This window comes from Apus apus, chromosome 5 (genome assembly GCF_020740795.1).
Source record: "Apus apus isolate bApuApu2 chromosome 5, bApuApu2.pri.cur, whole genome shotgun sequence".
Taxonomy (NCBI): domain Eukaryota; kingdom Metazoa; phylum Chordata; class Aves; order Apodiformes; family Apodidae; genus Apus; species Apus apus.
In genome coordinates, this window is record NC_067286.1 from 29,552,254 (window position 1) to 29,568,162 (window position 15,909).

Sequence of the window (15,909 nt, forward strand, 5' to 3'; positions counted from 1 at the left end):
TTAGTCTCCATTAAAAAAATAAACCCACATTTGTGTAAATCTAACAGCTTTCCAGTAGCTGAAAGTGTTTGGGCTAGAAATAGAAGCATAAGGCAGTCAAAGGGATTTGGACTAAACAAAGTCTATACCTAGATTGTGGGGAGTTGAGTACAAAAAATACTGTTAACTGAAATTGGCTGTTCCAGTTGTGAAATTCCGGGGTGTGTGTCAGGGAAGAAATTCACATTTCAATGTAGTATTAATATTTTAGTGTTCATGGACCCTCTGGCTTCTTAGAAAGTGCTTTCATAGGTATTGTAGCTCAAATAGGTCTATACTGTGTCTGAAAAACAACCCTTAGAAAACATACAAGGTTGAGTGAGGAGATTCTTTGTTCAAGATGTGGCTTCCTGTAACAGATTGGCTTGATTTTGGACATGTTCTGCTGTGAGTGGGTGGGAGAATCTGGATCCTGTGATATTAATTAGACTTTTTCTTCTCTGGTGCACCTCAGGAAGTCTTTATCTGACTTTTGAAACTTGTGTAAAGCAATTTTTCAGTAAACTTGGAAATGGAAATATTCTGTTTCCTTCAATTCTTGTGCTTGAGACTTCTGCTGTATTGCTGTCAAGGAGGAGTTTAATGGTACTGTCTCCTTGTACAAGTCCAGATTGATCTTAAGTTCTACCATGGAAAGGCTTGCAGCTTTTAGAACTGAAACCCTGCTTATGATTTGCGTTTTGAAATCTCTGAGTAAAAAACATTGGTTTCCACTTTACTGTTTTTGTCTTTCTGTAAAGCTCTTATACATGTGATTTGACAGACTCAGTATCTGACAGATCTCCTTACAGTACTTGAATTACCTAAATGGAGGAATTGGATGGGCTGATGCATAGCCACTATCTGACAAAACTTTTGCCATTTTGCGTTTTGGTAAATGAAGACACAGTAAGCTGTTCTGTTTGCAGGATGGAAGAAGCAAAATGTGTCCAGTTCCCTGCCCCCACCCAGTGAGTACTCAACTGCAGCAATGGTCTTTTACACTCTGGCTATGACCGGGTGAGCATTGGTGTTTCCCTCTTCAAAGCTGCTTGTCGACCTTACTGCTGTTGGAAAGAGTGATTGATTGCACAGTAACAGAGGAGCAAAGGCCTGTGAGAAAACAAATCTGGTTCTAGTCTGTTATGTCCATGGGTGTTTTTCAGTTGCTTTGGTGCGATTTGTAAAAACACCTAACTGCAGCAAAAATGAATGACATATTCTGGGAAAGAAAAGATAAGCTGTGTAGAGTTGTGTCATTCTGTGTGAGTTTGAGTTCCTTTGCCATTTTTCATCCTTTGAGGTCTTAAGTAGTGGTCTTTTCACTTCTCCTCGCTCTAACAAAATGGGAATAGATCTGGTGAAGCACTGGGACTAAAGGAGGAATCTACTTGAGAGTCCAGATAAGAATATGGGACACTAGGGAAGAAACTTCACTAAGTCTGTTTAGGTAGTTGGATCACAGAATCAAAGATCTACCTTTGTTGGAAAAGACCTTCAAGATCATCTAGTCCAGCTGTTAACCTAATACAGTACTATGTCTATAGGACTCCTAAATACTTCCAGGGATGGCTACTTAAGGAATTAAATAGTAGAATTAAATGTTTCTACACCGAGCAAAATATCAAAGATTACATATTTATCCCATTTATAGTTGTTCCTCTTGTTTTTCTCACCCACCAATCACTTATGCTGCTTTGTAGCTCGAACTGTGTAACCAGCTGATACAACTCCAAGGGAGACATAATACACCACAAAATGTGTAGGGGCTCTTGGGAATGGGAGTGAGTGGGTTGTGCTTGCAGGCTAAATCCTTTTGCTGGAGTTTTTCCTCATTTCTTGATATGACTGCTTTCCTCATTCCTGGAATCTTGGATGGCAAAGCATTCAACCCACAGCAGTGCTGACCTTGGTGAAAACTGAAACAAAACTACTGAAGTTCACTGACATTTACAGGTGTTTGTACATTTCCACCACCTTTGGGTTTTTCAGGCCTTCTCAACACTACATTATTAAGTTGCTCTGTCTGGTAGTTTGCAGTCATGACCTCACCTGGGACTTACATCACTCCTTTTTTGTTTCTAGGTCCAGGATCTCCCTTTAAGCTCAGGCTAACTTGAAATGCCTTCATAATCAGGTTTTCTTACATTTTCAACAAACAAGCTTCTGATGCTTGCTTCAAATAGTTTTCCTAATCAGTTTCAATGCACCACTGTCTGTCCAATCACACTAGAAACACTGTTAATGGTAAGCATCTCCATGAAGAATTGATAAAGCCTCAAAATATAAAAATAGAACAAATAAATTAATGTTGCTTTATCACTAGGTAGTAGCCCTGTTTTGTTACCTGCCTAGAACTATAGTATTGAAATGAAAGAATGGTGGGTATTCTGTCACTAAAATGCTGATGCTTTTGTCTTAGTTGGAGGAAAAGTTGTATGGAAGTTAAATGTGAAGCCATCAATCATCCATCAAGTCAGGGTTACATATACAAGTGTACCACAGACAACAAATACAGCTTTTTTCCACTACAGTAGGATTCCTTGTCTTCTAGCCTTCTCCATTTCATATTTCTTCCGGTATGCTTTCAGTTCTCATTGCACTCAGTCTCTCTTTTTATATTTCTCCCTTCACTTAATGGTTGTAACCATTTCCATTAGGCCTCATGTTCATTAGCTAATAGATTTCTGTTTGTGGGTGCCAGATTTACTGAGTAGCATCATACTCGTGTAAATGACCTGGCGTGAGCTGTGTCTGGACCATATAAGAGACTGTCTTGGATTTTTTTTGCTGTTATTTTTCCCTGTTTCTTAATATGTGTTCTCACATACTCTCTTGGAAAAAAAGACAGCTGTTGTCATGAAATACGGATAACTTTGGTGGTGATATTGCAGGGTAATCTTGCTTTCTTTGGTATTCTGTTGTTACCAATTTTTGCCTCTTAAGTAAGGAAGTTCTTGATTTTCTTGGTGTGCTGGATGCTAAATAAACTGGGCGTACAACAGCAGAGTAAGAGCAGTTGAAGAAGCTGAAGCCAGTATTGCCAGAAAATTTTTATATGCTTGGCTGTTTATACTATTTTGCCTGGTAGACAACAGCCGCTTTCCTGTACCTTCGTATAAAAAACAAGAGCTAATTTTGCTGTGGGTGGTCACACTGTAGTATTTCCTCCCTGAATTTTTTTCTGCTTCTGAAGTAATGAGTCAGCTTTTAGCGCAAGCAAAGCAAAGGAATATTCTGTTCAACACTACCCTATGCAGATAAAGTTAATCCTTTATCTAAACTGAGAAACCAGAAAAAGGCAAGTATATGACCATATTTTGCTGCCTTGTCACTTCATTTTGACAGTGAGATGAAATGAGGAGGCACCCCCTACCAATTATTTGATGTTACTAGCAAATGAATCTGTGTTGGTTAGAGTGTTTATTTGTCCCTACTTGCTCTCCCCTATTGTTTTGGCCCACTGGAGACTAAAAATGCTGTCCTAACTGTCCAAAAGTGTAGCTGAAAATGAAAATAACCCTCCCAAATGAGAAAAAAATCTGTGTTATTGCCTTTCAGGGGAAGTGTGTCTTTGTGAGAGGAGGTTATAACTTGCCTGCTGGCTCTGCTAGTATAATATGAGCAGAACAGAGGATTAAAACAGCAGCTGTTAATTTTGTTGCCAAAAAAAGTTTTCCTGATTTCCCTTGCAGAAGTTTTCCTCCTGTGAAAGTAATCTACCTCCTTACAGAATCGTTAAGGTTGGAAGGGACCTCAAAGAACATCAAGTTCCAACCCGCCTGCCATGAGCAGGGAACCCTAGCACTAGACCAGGTTGCACAAAACCTCATCCAACCTGGCCTTAAAAACCTCCAGGGATGGGGCATCAGCAACCTCCCTGGGCAACCCATTTCAGTTCCTCACCACCCTTCTAGTGAAGAACTTCTTCCCAATATCTAACTTAAATCTCCACTTTCTCAGTTTAAAACCATTACCCCTTGTCCTATCACTATCTTCTCTGATGAAAGGCCCTTCCCAGCTTTCCTGTAGCCCCTTTCAAGTACTGGAAGGCTGCTATAAGGTCTCCCATGAGCTTTCTCTTCTCTAGGCTGAACAGCCCCAACTCTCTCAGCCTGTCTTCATAGCAGAGGTGCTCCAGGCCTTTGATCATCATCTTCATGACCAAATCACCTCTTTATTTCCATGTGCCTTAGCAGACTTTCAAGGAGGATCTGTTCCATGACCTTGCTTTAAACTACCTCTTCACCTGTACTGCAGGTGGCAGGGTGCTGAATGAAAAAGAGTTTTATTACTGAGATATTATAAAGTGACCAATTTAGAACCTGAGTAAAGCTTTATCATGTTTGTTTTAGTGATTGGATTGGAAGAGTGCAGGTGGTTTATCTGTTTATGTAGGGTAGAGGAGTGTATTTGGAAGAACAGTAGATGGGTTTGAGAAGAAGAAAATTAAAGGAAAGGGATAGAAATGAGTTTATTCTGGCAGAAGAAATGAGATCCAGACAAATCAGTGCTTCTAGCATGATTGGAAAGAGGAAAAAAACATGTTGTGATAAGAAATAAGTTGGGTTAAGCAGACTGAAAATAGATCAACAATGCCACTGTTTGCTTTGGAATGCTATAATAAAGTTGAGAATATTCCCAAAGCAAAGCTTGCTCAGCAGTTTTAAACTTCTCACTTCAAAGTCTAAGAAGCAGGAGTTACACTGGCATATTAGATGTAGTTTATCCAGCACTCTTAGGGTTTTCTTAAACTGTAGGTACAAGTGGATCAAAGGATATACAGCTTTCTACTTCTGTCTTTACCTTGTCATAATATATTTGTGTAGCTGATCTCATGTCTTTCTGGTAGATGTGTGAGTAATGAAAATACAGCCATTTGATATCTGAAAACAAGGTCCTCCTTGCAGTAAGCCTTTCTGTGTTCCAAAAGGTACTGACCATTGACTTTTCAATTGATTCAGTGACCATTGAAGTGAGTGGTGCAAGATGCAATGAAATTATGACCTTCAGCTGCCTTTATGGGCCAAGGGGCGGTTTTATTTAAGACTAATTTAACAGTAAAACCAGGTTGACTTAGATTAGCTGTCCTACTAATAGAACAGTATGTTTCTGAAAACTTAATTAAACAAAAAATTCAGAGCTTGGAGGCAGTCTTGCAACTATGAGTAAATTGGTTTTCACCAGGTGGCTCTCTAACATTTGGTATGTTAGGGAATTTTGCTAGCTGAAATTGCTTTCTTATACCAGACCACAAAGACTCATGTGGTTTAAGTTTGGACACTTAGCACAGGTGTGCCTCTAGTCAAGAGACACTCCTGTAGAGAGTAATTCAGAGCATGTGTATTACGCTTGGCTTGGAAACTTCTTCTAGAGAGGCTTTGGCTTCTCTGACTGTGGTGGGAGCCTGGGAAGCCTGCCTTCTGAGATGCTGTAAGTGGTTTTTCATCCAAATCAGCTTTCACTATAATGATCCATGAGGGTGGAGGGAAGCAAGAGGAAGAAATTCGCCTTTTGAACATGGGAGACTGTGGTAAGTGTGTGTCTGTTTCATGCATAAAAGACAGAATTTCATCTGAATAGAAGTATTTATCACCTGCCTCCTAGGAATCCCTTCTGTAGTCCTGTTTTATAGTTAATGGCAGAGTTGAAACTTGACCAGCATTTAATCTGTTAATTTTTTAAACTCCAGTCTTTATTCCTTCAGAATTAATTTGATCCTCTGTTTTGCCTACTTAAAACTAATCAGTGGTTGTTTTGGGTGCTAGTGCAGGGTGTCCACAGTAACGAAATTTTAAAGCTGCAGGTTTCAGTGTTTTTTCACCGCCTTGATTTCTCCTTCTGAAAGGACATAGAATAGTTCTAGGTACATACTAGTACCTATTCTAAACATATGAGCCCCTATCCTAAACATGCTAGTGAAAATTAATGAGTTGCTAATGAAAGTCTAGTGTTGTAACACAAAGCTCCACCTTTGAGACCTTTAAGGACAGTTCCATTAGAGCAACATCAGCCTTAACTTTGTCCTGTTAAATAATCCTGCACTGTCTAGTGCCCCACACAGCAGGCATCTCCCTAATGACTTGTGATGACAAGACAGAACTGAAGACCCAGTTAGTAGCAGCTACATGAAGGCTGAAGGATATAATGGCATTTTAGAAATCTTAAGTTGCTTTTTGTATTGCTTTGAATACTAAAGCAGATGCTTTTGTCTTTCTGGTAAAGCATAATAACGTGGAATGTGGTGGAGTGGGAGGAAGAGCTGACTCAGTGTCAGATACCATTGTGTCAGTCATACCTCAGTTGGTCTGTTTCTGTGAAGTCTATTTTCAGTACATATCTCTGTTTAAACAGCAAAAGTGTGAGTTGCCCTGGCTCTGGAAAAAAAAGCCCTCATTCTTCCTGGTGTCACTGGTACATTGCGGTGACTCATGAAACTGAGAATTATCTGCTTTGGGATCTCTTATCACTGAGATCTGTGTACTTCTAAAGACGTGCTTACTTTCAATAAGATTGACATTGGATTCTGTCAAAACCCAGCTAGCTATTAATACACATACAGGATGATACTTAATTTTCAGAAGGTAAACTGGCTTCACCTGACCTCAGGAGGTTGATTTCCACCACTTCTAGCACTCCTAGAAAAGCTGCTAGATTTTCTAAAACAAGGATAAGAGGATCTTGTATACATCATCAGTTCTTTTCTCCCCCTTACTAAGAAACCATCTCTAAATTATACCAGCATTGGCAGAGTTCATTTCCCATCACACTTTGTGCAACTTGGGGCTGGAATGAGAACCTTTCAGTTGTATCAGGAAGTGACACTTCTGTTTTGACATCTGGTGTTGCCTACTAGTTGAAGAATATTAAACCTGGTCTGTGGTGTGGTTAATGGCCAGCATTCAGGGATCTGCAGAATATACTGAAGATACTCTTTGTAAACTTTATCAGTCTGCTTCAGCTATTAACTACTACTTCAATTGTCAAAACAACTAAATCAACCTGTATCTTAAGCAACTGGGCTTGTACCTGTGGAAATGATACTTTTCTACATTACTGTGATTTTGAAGGGGTAAATGCCGGGACTTCTTGACTAAGGTTAAATCTCTGATAATGCACATCTTGATTGCGAGTTCACTCATAGCAACAAAGTTAAAATAAAGGACACAATTAAGAAAGGCTGTCTGGTATCAGCAATGGCCTTATAGGCTGGGGTGCTGCAGTTAGTACTGTGAACATGATGGTTATTCATCCATGAAGTATCCAAGTCCCCAGCATAGCATAGCGTATCTTTAGTCTTCAGAAGGTAGGTTTTCAGCTGCCACATTTAGCTCTGAACTGCTAGTAAGACTGAAAATGTTATGTTGGTGATGAAGGCAAGCCATGCAGCGCTGCATTTCTTTTTTGTTACTGCAGCTTGTTTTGTCCTGAGCAGAAGCCAAAGCATCACATAGATGGAATCCAGTGTTCAAAAGTGCTGAAAATATAATGATGACAGGTTTTCTCATCTTTGGCAATACACAGTTATTCTTTTACTTGCAGTAATGTCAGACAGTGTACGTAAGGACTGCACCACACCAAGGCTTGTAAAGTGGTATTTGAATTCTGTCTTACACTATTCTACTAGTTAGTCTTTCTCATCAATCCATTAAGTGTTGTCTTATTGCCTTTGATTACCTAACCCACTCCTTTGTTTATGTGGTGCCTACTTCTTTCTCTGTACTTACGGAAACTTTCTCACAAGACTCTAATATGAACATCTCCTTGATGCTTCTTGCACAGCACCAAAAGCATTCTCAAAGATTGTGGAGGAACCTTAATACACATTTTAATTTCAAATAAAATACATTGCTCTTCATCATAACCTACGTAAGAGGAGGCCCAGCGCTAATTTCTGCCTTTTTATCTAAGCTCAAACCTAATGTGTCTCAGTTGACTGTTTTCTTTCAGCACTTGCAATCTGCCTGGCTCTTAAGAAATTAAACAGTGGCTCTGAATCATTACCAGTAATGATTCTTGAGAGTCCCTGTGGTAATAATGTTCTTCATAAATTCCTAGTAGTTGAAATCACACATCCAAATCATACGTACCTGTATCTGAATGACTGCCTGATCGAGAGAAGGTCTTGCTAGAAGATACTAAGGCCTATTTAGATAATATTCCTTTCATGTTGCCTCAGCTGGGTCATCTTGAGATATGGACGAGCTGCTTTGCTGGACAGAATTACTCTTAGGTGTAATTAATTTTTAATTGTCAAATGCTTATTTTCTGGAGGACAAGTTTCAGGTCTTTCAGGAATATATGAAAATATACGCGAACGCTTCTGGATTACTACTCCTGTAAGCACACACGTATATCATTCCCTTCACCTAATGTGGCTAAGAATTTTTAATGCTAGTTTAAGCCACCATGCTCTGCTTCACACTTGCAATATGAAAAGATGGTATTGGTGATTTTCTCTATGAAGTTATTTTGCTGTACCACTTGGATACTCAAAGCTGTCTGAAAGGGCTTGTAAAACCCAATTTGCTTCTCCTGTTCCTTTTGCAAACTTCCAGTTGCCTCCTACCTGTGATACTTAAGATCAGCTTTTAGCCTGTGCTACAGAGGAAGAAGGTGGTTTTGAGTTGTTAGGACCAGCAGTACATAGCATATATTCATCTACATCTTGGCTGGCTCTTTGCACACAGGAAGAATTTTCTTCCATGAGCACTACTGGAATAGGGAAACGGTGATCCACCATGAAAAAGCCAATGCGCATTCTGCACTTCCCTGCTGATTCTGCTCTTGCTCTTCACCAGTTGTCTGAATACTGGGTCCAGTATCCTGGCTGCCAAACAATTTATCTTTTTAAGGCTGGGAATGTGGAAGATTCTAAATTCAATTTTCCACACTTTTTTAAGCCTTTTAATGTCATGCAGGTCTTTTAAGTCAACAGACCAGAATGAGATTTACCTTGGTAGACTAGTTGCATTTTTGCTGTGGCAGCTCTATATTTGTGTCTGAATTTTTTTGTTAGGCTCATTTATTAGAAGCAACTGTTTATCATCTGGCCACTTACTAGCTCTACAGATCTATTAAAAAATAGAGTGGTATGTTAACTCAGTAGGTGTAGGAAGTATGTTGCTTATTTGTGCTTTGTGTTGTGATAGGCTAATGCAATTGCCGAAGAAGTAGCACTTCCAGAAGAGAGCTGGAACTCAAAGTATTAAACAGGAGGCAATAACTGGTTGTAGATAAAGCTCACAATCAAATGAGACTGTGTTGATTAGCATGAGAAAAATGCATTTGCAGTGTCCTAGCAACCTGGCTTGTGTTCTCAATAAATTAGATTTTTCAGGAGGAAATTGAAAGGAATTAATATTTCATCTCTTTACAAAATTCTTCATTGAAATCCGAGAAAAAGCAAGAGGAGCACTCAACGTTTTCAGCTTGAAAATCTGACAGATGGGCTAACCAGGCTCCTCCCTGTTACAAGTGAGCTTGTTGATACTGACCAAGATGAGGAGAACTGAAACGGAAGCTCTAGGGACATGATTCTTAAAATTAATTTTTATAATTTTGAGTTGCAGGATTGTTATCCCAAGCAGTTATTATAAGGAAATAGAAGGGGAAACAAGGATGTAACTAAGGAATCAAGGACTTGCAGTAAATTCGGCTTTTTCATTGTCCTTCTCTGTGGTCTTTTTGTCATGGTAATTCATCTCACTTAGCCTACAGCTGACAAAAGAACAAGTTCTCGGATACAAAAGATCTGTGTAAGTACTGATTATTTTGTTAGAACTTAATACAAACCAGGGTAATTAGATTTAAATAACCTTTTGCCAGGAAGATATGTGCAACTTAACTGTGATATCTGGCTCTCCGCCCTGCTGTTGAGCTCATTCAGGCAGAATCTGGTTTACCTTGTGAACAACAAACTTGCTTGTTGCTTCTTGTGCTTGTGGAGGAAAGCTAAAAAAAACAACCCCAAATATGTTCTTTTTTGTTTCAAAGTTTTCCTTTACCTTTACAACTTTACTGTATGTCTCTATATTGCAACATTTGAATTTAAAATTAGTTTATATTAGTCTGCCAGCTCTTTAGGCAGAGTAGGCACGTGCTAGAAGAATAAACGTAGAATGTCAATTCTAGAAAGTTTCTCTTGCAATCAATGAGCAGCTTGTTAGCCATTTCTCTAAGCAATTCTTCAGCTGCTAGAAAGAAGGAAAAAAGCGTGCTAGAAGAGGAAGCACAAAGGAAGCTTTCTTCTGTACCTTCCTTTTTTGTGGTGGTTCTGTTCCACACCAAAGTGTGGCTCTACATACACTTTTGCCCAAATAAGAGAATAATAATTCTAGGCCTCAAACTCCTTCCTCTATGATTAGGAAATCAGCATGTTCAGTAATGTTAAAAAGTAGTTTTGTGAAAGAGGCAAGTAGTTAATTCACAGCTTTAGTTCACCCACAAAAATACTTAATGAAGTAATATTTTGCTAATTATGAAGCCTTGTAGAAAGGGTGGCTGATTTTTAAAAGATATGCAGAGAACAGACTTTTATTAAAAGCAATGTAATATTTTAACATGTAGATGTGTATTACTTACTATGCAGAAGGGTTCAAATAACACTTTTGGCTTTTATTTAACAGGAAATATAGTTTTGATTATTGGAAGGGAGTAGGAGAATTAATATAAGATACTTTTTTCCCCAAAAAAAGGCTGTGTTAGCTTGAGACTGGTATTTCACACCCTGAATGACTGCAATTCACACACACCTACACAGAAAAGGGAAAAAAACCCTCTTGTTTTCTAAGAACCTGTGTCTGTAATGACATTAAAAACAAAGTAGCTTCATAGTGATGATGTATTAGTAGCTCAGTGCCTTTTGCTGGGAAGTCGTTGGACTAATGATAATACAAATCTTTTTTCTTTGCAGCCCTTTACAAAGTGGCTGAAAATAATTTCTCAGGCTTATGACTGCATTAGTTTATGGAAGTTTAACGGCCTATTCTGTTGCTTGATGTTAGATTGCTGGTGCAACTTGTGTGGTCACTTTACATTAAGATAAAGAGGATAATGAGGTGCTGCTGAAGCAGAGTGGATACTTTTGGCCTCTGGTGTACACTTATCTCACGCTGGTGTGACAGTACAGCTTTCTGTGTAAAGAAGAGTATGTGCCTTACACCAAAGCACTCTTGAGTTCTGCCTCAGGGTGGGTTGTTTTTTTTTTCGAGTATAAACGTGGTAGAAACTTTGGCAGCTCAGCTAAAAAGTAGTTTCAAAATGATGGGTGAGGGAATCTGTAACATGGTATATATGAAGTCTTGACTTGAGCATGTTACCACTAATAAACAATCTTTTTAATTGTGCCTTCTTAAAAACCTGTGTACACAGAGCTTCCACTCCTGACATGTTTACATGAAGGATATTTGTCGCCTCTGTGTTTATCTGGATTTAAAAAAATAAATAAAACCCTCTAAGCAGTTCAAGAAGAAGATGCTGTTACTGGCTTGCTGAGAGAGGATTAATTAGGAAATGTCTTCCCTTATCTGGATTTCTAGAAGTTACAGTGGTTCACTTCCTCTTAGCAGAGAATTATAATATAAAATAACATTAGGTGCTATATTAAATAATTGTGTTATTATCTATTTGTTCTCTGGGGCTTGGTGTCTTGGTTAAATTTGAAGCTATTTGCTGAACAGCTGTTCACTTGTCAGGTGAAGGGATCAGCTTGAAATAAATTGTAATAGAGATGGTATGTTTGAATGATTAAAAATCAGGGAGAGATGGAGAGATGTGAAATTTGGGAGATCTCCAGGAGGATCTTTTTTGTATAAATACTAGCTTTACTCTGCATACCTTTTATTTCCCCCCCTCTCCCTTTTCTCCAGTACTGATACTCGAAAAGGTGGAAAATGGAGATCTAAGCAACAAGATATTGAAGATCACGGATTTCGGCTTGGCCAGGGAATGGCATAAAACTACCAAAATGAGCGCAGCTGGGACATATGCCTGGATGGCTCCTGAGGTCATCCGCTCCTCCATGTTCTCCAAAGGCAGCGATGTGTGGAGGTATTGATTTGGCATTAAGTGATTGGATACTAAAGAGTAACTAGACCTGCCAGGAAAACGCTTTTATGTTTAAGAATGAGTAATGGTGAGCCAAATATTAAAATTCAGGTCTTAAGAAAACTTTATCCATCAGCTTTACATCTATCAGACTCTCAGATTACTTTCTATTAATTGTAAACTTTTTTTTTACTGTAGAAAGCAGTGGACTATCTCCTGCATGCTCTGAATTTTTGTTCTATAAATTTACGTTCAGATTATCCTAGGATTCATAATCCCAGTTCCCTCAGCATTATCTAAAACTTTTGCTTATTTGGCTATTGGCTGACATAATCAAAGGCCATAAAACATAAAACTGTGAAGTACTTAAAATTACTACTTTTTTATTGTTTTGCCAACTGTAAGATAATATCATGTTTTGGTAGTTATTTTTCAGTGATGTATATGTACACAAACACACTGTATCTAATCTAATTCCCCCTGCAGTTTCAGCCTGAATGTTTTTCACTTTCATAATAATCTTACGAATTATTTCCACCCCACAAGTCTTTCATATAAAATAATCCCTTCTCTAGGTCCGAGTATGTAATACAGAAGTAGTGATTTGCATGTGTTTGTTGTCTTTTCCATTCATGCAGTGGGTTTTTGTGAGAATGAGAGCTACTTTGATGGGGAAAGTGTAAGGATTGGCTCATGGACTTCCAGAAATTGATTTTAAGCATGATCATTAAGTGACTTGGTAAATCCAGAATTCAGTAAATAGCTCTAGGACAGTGACTTTTCTCGACATTATGTGACATAGAATCAGTACTAAACATCTGAAACAGATGACATAGCAGGAATTTTGTTTTTCCTGTGCAGAAAGAGTTATTGAAATGTCAGGATAAAGAAGTATCCCAGCTGGCAGAATTGTCTGGCTGTTATGGCAGAGACTTGATGTGGGATTTTAAATTTTCCTAAACCAGTTTTACTGAATATATAATGTATTGCTGTGTGGTAAGTCCGTGAACTTGTATTTTGCACACTAATGGTGAGGATAAAATTCTGACTCTGTAATTGAATGTAGTTGCCTTTGTATTTAATCTGAGATGAAGTGAGCAAGAACCAGCCTTTTATTCTGAGTGAAGTCTGGCAGAAATGAAAACCTCAAGGCTGTGTACCTTTTCTGTTCACGTGTTGACAGTACCCATTTGTATACAGCTTGTTAAGCTCAAATCTCAATTTGCTGTTCTCTGAAGCGGTGCCAGGAATGGCCTTTAAGGATAACCTGGGGAAGAGGGAGAAATAAAGAGGGGAAACAATTTCCCTGTGATTGGAACTTGACTAATCTAGGCATGCTGAGAACAAATTAGTTGATGTTCTGTACCAGTGTGACCTAATTAAAAAAAAAAAATTAAAAAGGTAACAGTTAATATAGGTCATTTGTTGATTTTCATGAAGGTAGCTCAGGTGCCTCTATACCTGTGCAAAAATCAATTTGGTCATTGGCTTGAGGACTAGAAATCACTTCAGGACTTGAGGATTGGAAATCAGTTAAATTATTTGTCAGTGTTTCAGAGTACTGTATTTCTATTTTTTTAAGGTTTCTTTATGACTTTCTTTTTATAGTGACCAGTTTTTCCTTGAAAACAAGTTGAGTTCCTCTCAGTGCTCTTCCTGAAACAGGATCGCCATGACTAAGAGAGCTGTTAGATTATCTCTGAATAAGCCTTCTGTCTCTGGTGACCAGAACCTGCAGTCATAGTTATATAAGCTGAAAAGAATATGGTGTTTGAGGCATGTGTACAGAGGACAAAGACTTGCCAGTGTGATCACTACTAGTGTGTCAATGATTGTAAGCACTGGATTTTACAAAAGCAGTCATGGACATGTGTGATAAAACCTGTCCCCACCCAAGGATGCAACATGAAATTCCTGACAGGATGACCTTTTTAGACTTGCCCCTCCTCTTGCCCTCTTCAGCCTGTTGGTTAATTAATGGAGTTGAGGGGGTATTTTGCCTGATAACCTTCTAGTTATTCTGTGCAGCATTGGCAAAATTGGCTGTCTTTGTCCCTAACACTCACAAATCTTTTATTTAAACACCTTTTTCTGTAAAGCTTATTAAAATAATACTTCTAGCTGAATTGTTGCCCAACCCTTTAACAAGAATATTGTTTTGCTTGTATCCTAACTGCACATACAGATGAAGATGATGTTTGCCAGAACTGAAATTTCCTGAATCAGTCTTAATCTCATAATAAATAACTACTTCATGTGATTGCTTCACTTTTGTTTGGTTTTGGGGTTTTTTTTGCTTGTTTGGTTTTTTTTGTTTGTTTTGGTTTTTGTCCCACTCTGAAGGAGGGTTGACAAAGAACTTAGGCTGAGGAATGCTCCCACACACTGGTGTCTATCACCAGGGTCTGGGTGACTGTAAAGCTTGCTGATAATAACAGTGCTTAGTACATTCTTGCTAGTGAAAACTTAGTGCTATGAATTTTGCTGTGCTTCACCCACAAATTTTAAATATACAGGAGAAAGCTTGTACTTAAATTGAACAAAGGGCAAAAAAGCTACAGTTTTGTTTAAATATGTCAAGTCCTGTAAATCTGTTTTTTTTGAGAGGAGAGGTAGATATTTACTTTGAATTTACAAGGGTGAAATTGAAGCATAGTGCTTATCCAGTACTGTACAGCAAACTGATTTTAGTAAGCATATAATTTAAATTTCCCTGTAATTTTAATTCCTTAAATGTATTTCTTGGTTGCTGTACACTTCATTTGTGATTTGTACTGCTTAAAATACAATTGTGTTGTCAATATAATTGGTATGTGGAGGATAAAGCCACCATATAGCCTTCATCTGAGTTCCTTGTGCTACTTAATTTAGATGCTTTTAAGATGTATCTACTTCTAAGACCAGTGAAATAATTAGGATTTTAATTTTTGTTTCGGAGTAGAATACCAGAATTACCTAAAATATCTGATTAGTAGATCAAGATGTTTCAGACGTTCAGTGGTGAGTGTAGGAACTTTAGTCATTAGAATATTTCATGTAAATCAAGTGTTGGCAGCAGTTCCGTCCACAGCTGACTGCTTGCAGGCTTCTGTAGTCTGCTGTGTGAAATGAAGCACTGGCAAGGCTTCAGTACCTGGCAGGTAAGTAGTGACTAGGAATACTAGTAGAAGTTCATGTGGGAGAACTGTATACAACTGACTGTTGTGAAATAAGCAGGAAATGTCATCTCTGAAACTGCCAGTTCAATAACGTGCAAAATGTTAATAGCTGTTAAAATGCCACGAAGTTGTGGGGTTTTTTTTCTTAACAATAGTAATATTCTAGTTTCTGTTGTTGCTGGAATATTCTCCTTGGGCTGATAGTGCCTTTCTCATGGGAAGTGCTGAACTTTAGCAGAGATCAGCAATTTAGGGACATGAAGAAGAAGAACCTATGGTACAAATGCCATTGAACAATAACAGTGAGAAGAATTTACTTTTTTTTTTTTTTTTGAAGTTCACAGACTTACAAGGGAGGTGGCAAACTAACGTGAAATCCTGCAGACCACCAGCCTCCCTCTCCCCAAGAATCTGGACTGGACTTGATGTTAAACTAATTAAGTGATTACTGGATCTCTGGAAGATGGTTAAATATTCATACAAGTGTCAGTAGACTTGTGGGCATGCTCCATATAATATGGTTTATTTTGTAGTTAAAGTAAAAAAATTACTGCTGGGAGCTGAAAAAAAAAAAGTTTGACCAGTTTTTCTTCCTCCCTATTGAAAATGAGGAGAGGCTCTTGATTATTTTTTCCTATGCTTTTTAAAATATAAAGCCCTTCTGTCGCTGACTTTCTCCCTTGGT

General features: G+C 38.3%; 1 protein-coding gene across 2 annotated transcripts in view; it reads left to right on the forward strand.

Annotated features, from left to right (window-relative positions):
* MAP3K9 (mitogen-activated protein kinase kinase kinase 9) overlaps positions 1-15,909 on the forward strand; it is a 63,288-nt gene that overhangs the window by 16,822 nt on the left and 30,557 nt on the right. For both annotated transcript variants that reach the window (XR_007889685.1, XM_051621292.1), the window contains exon 3: positions 11,889-12,069. Coding sequence is in view for 1 of the 2 variants with exons in the window: in XM_051621292.1 (XP_051477252.1) it covers positions 11,889-12,069 (181 nt within the window). In the remaining variant the exon portion in view is untranslated. The remainder of the gene's footprint in view (positions 1-11,888; positions 12,070-15,909) is intronic.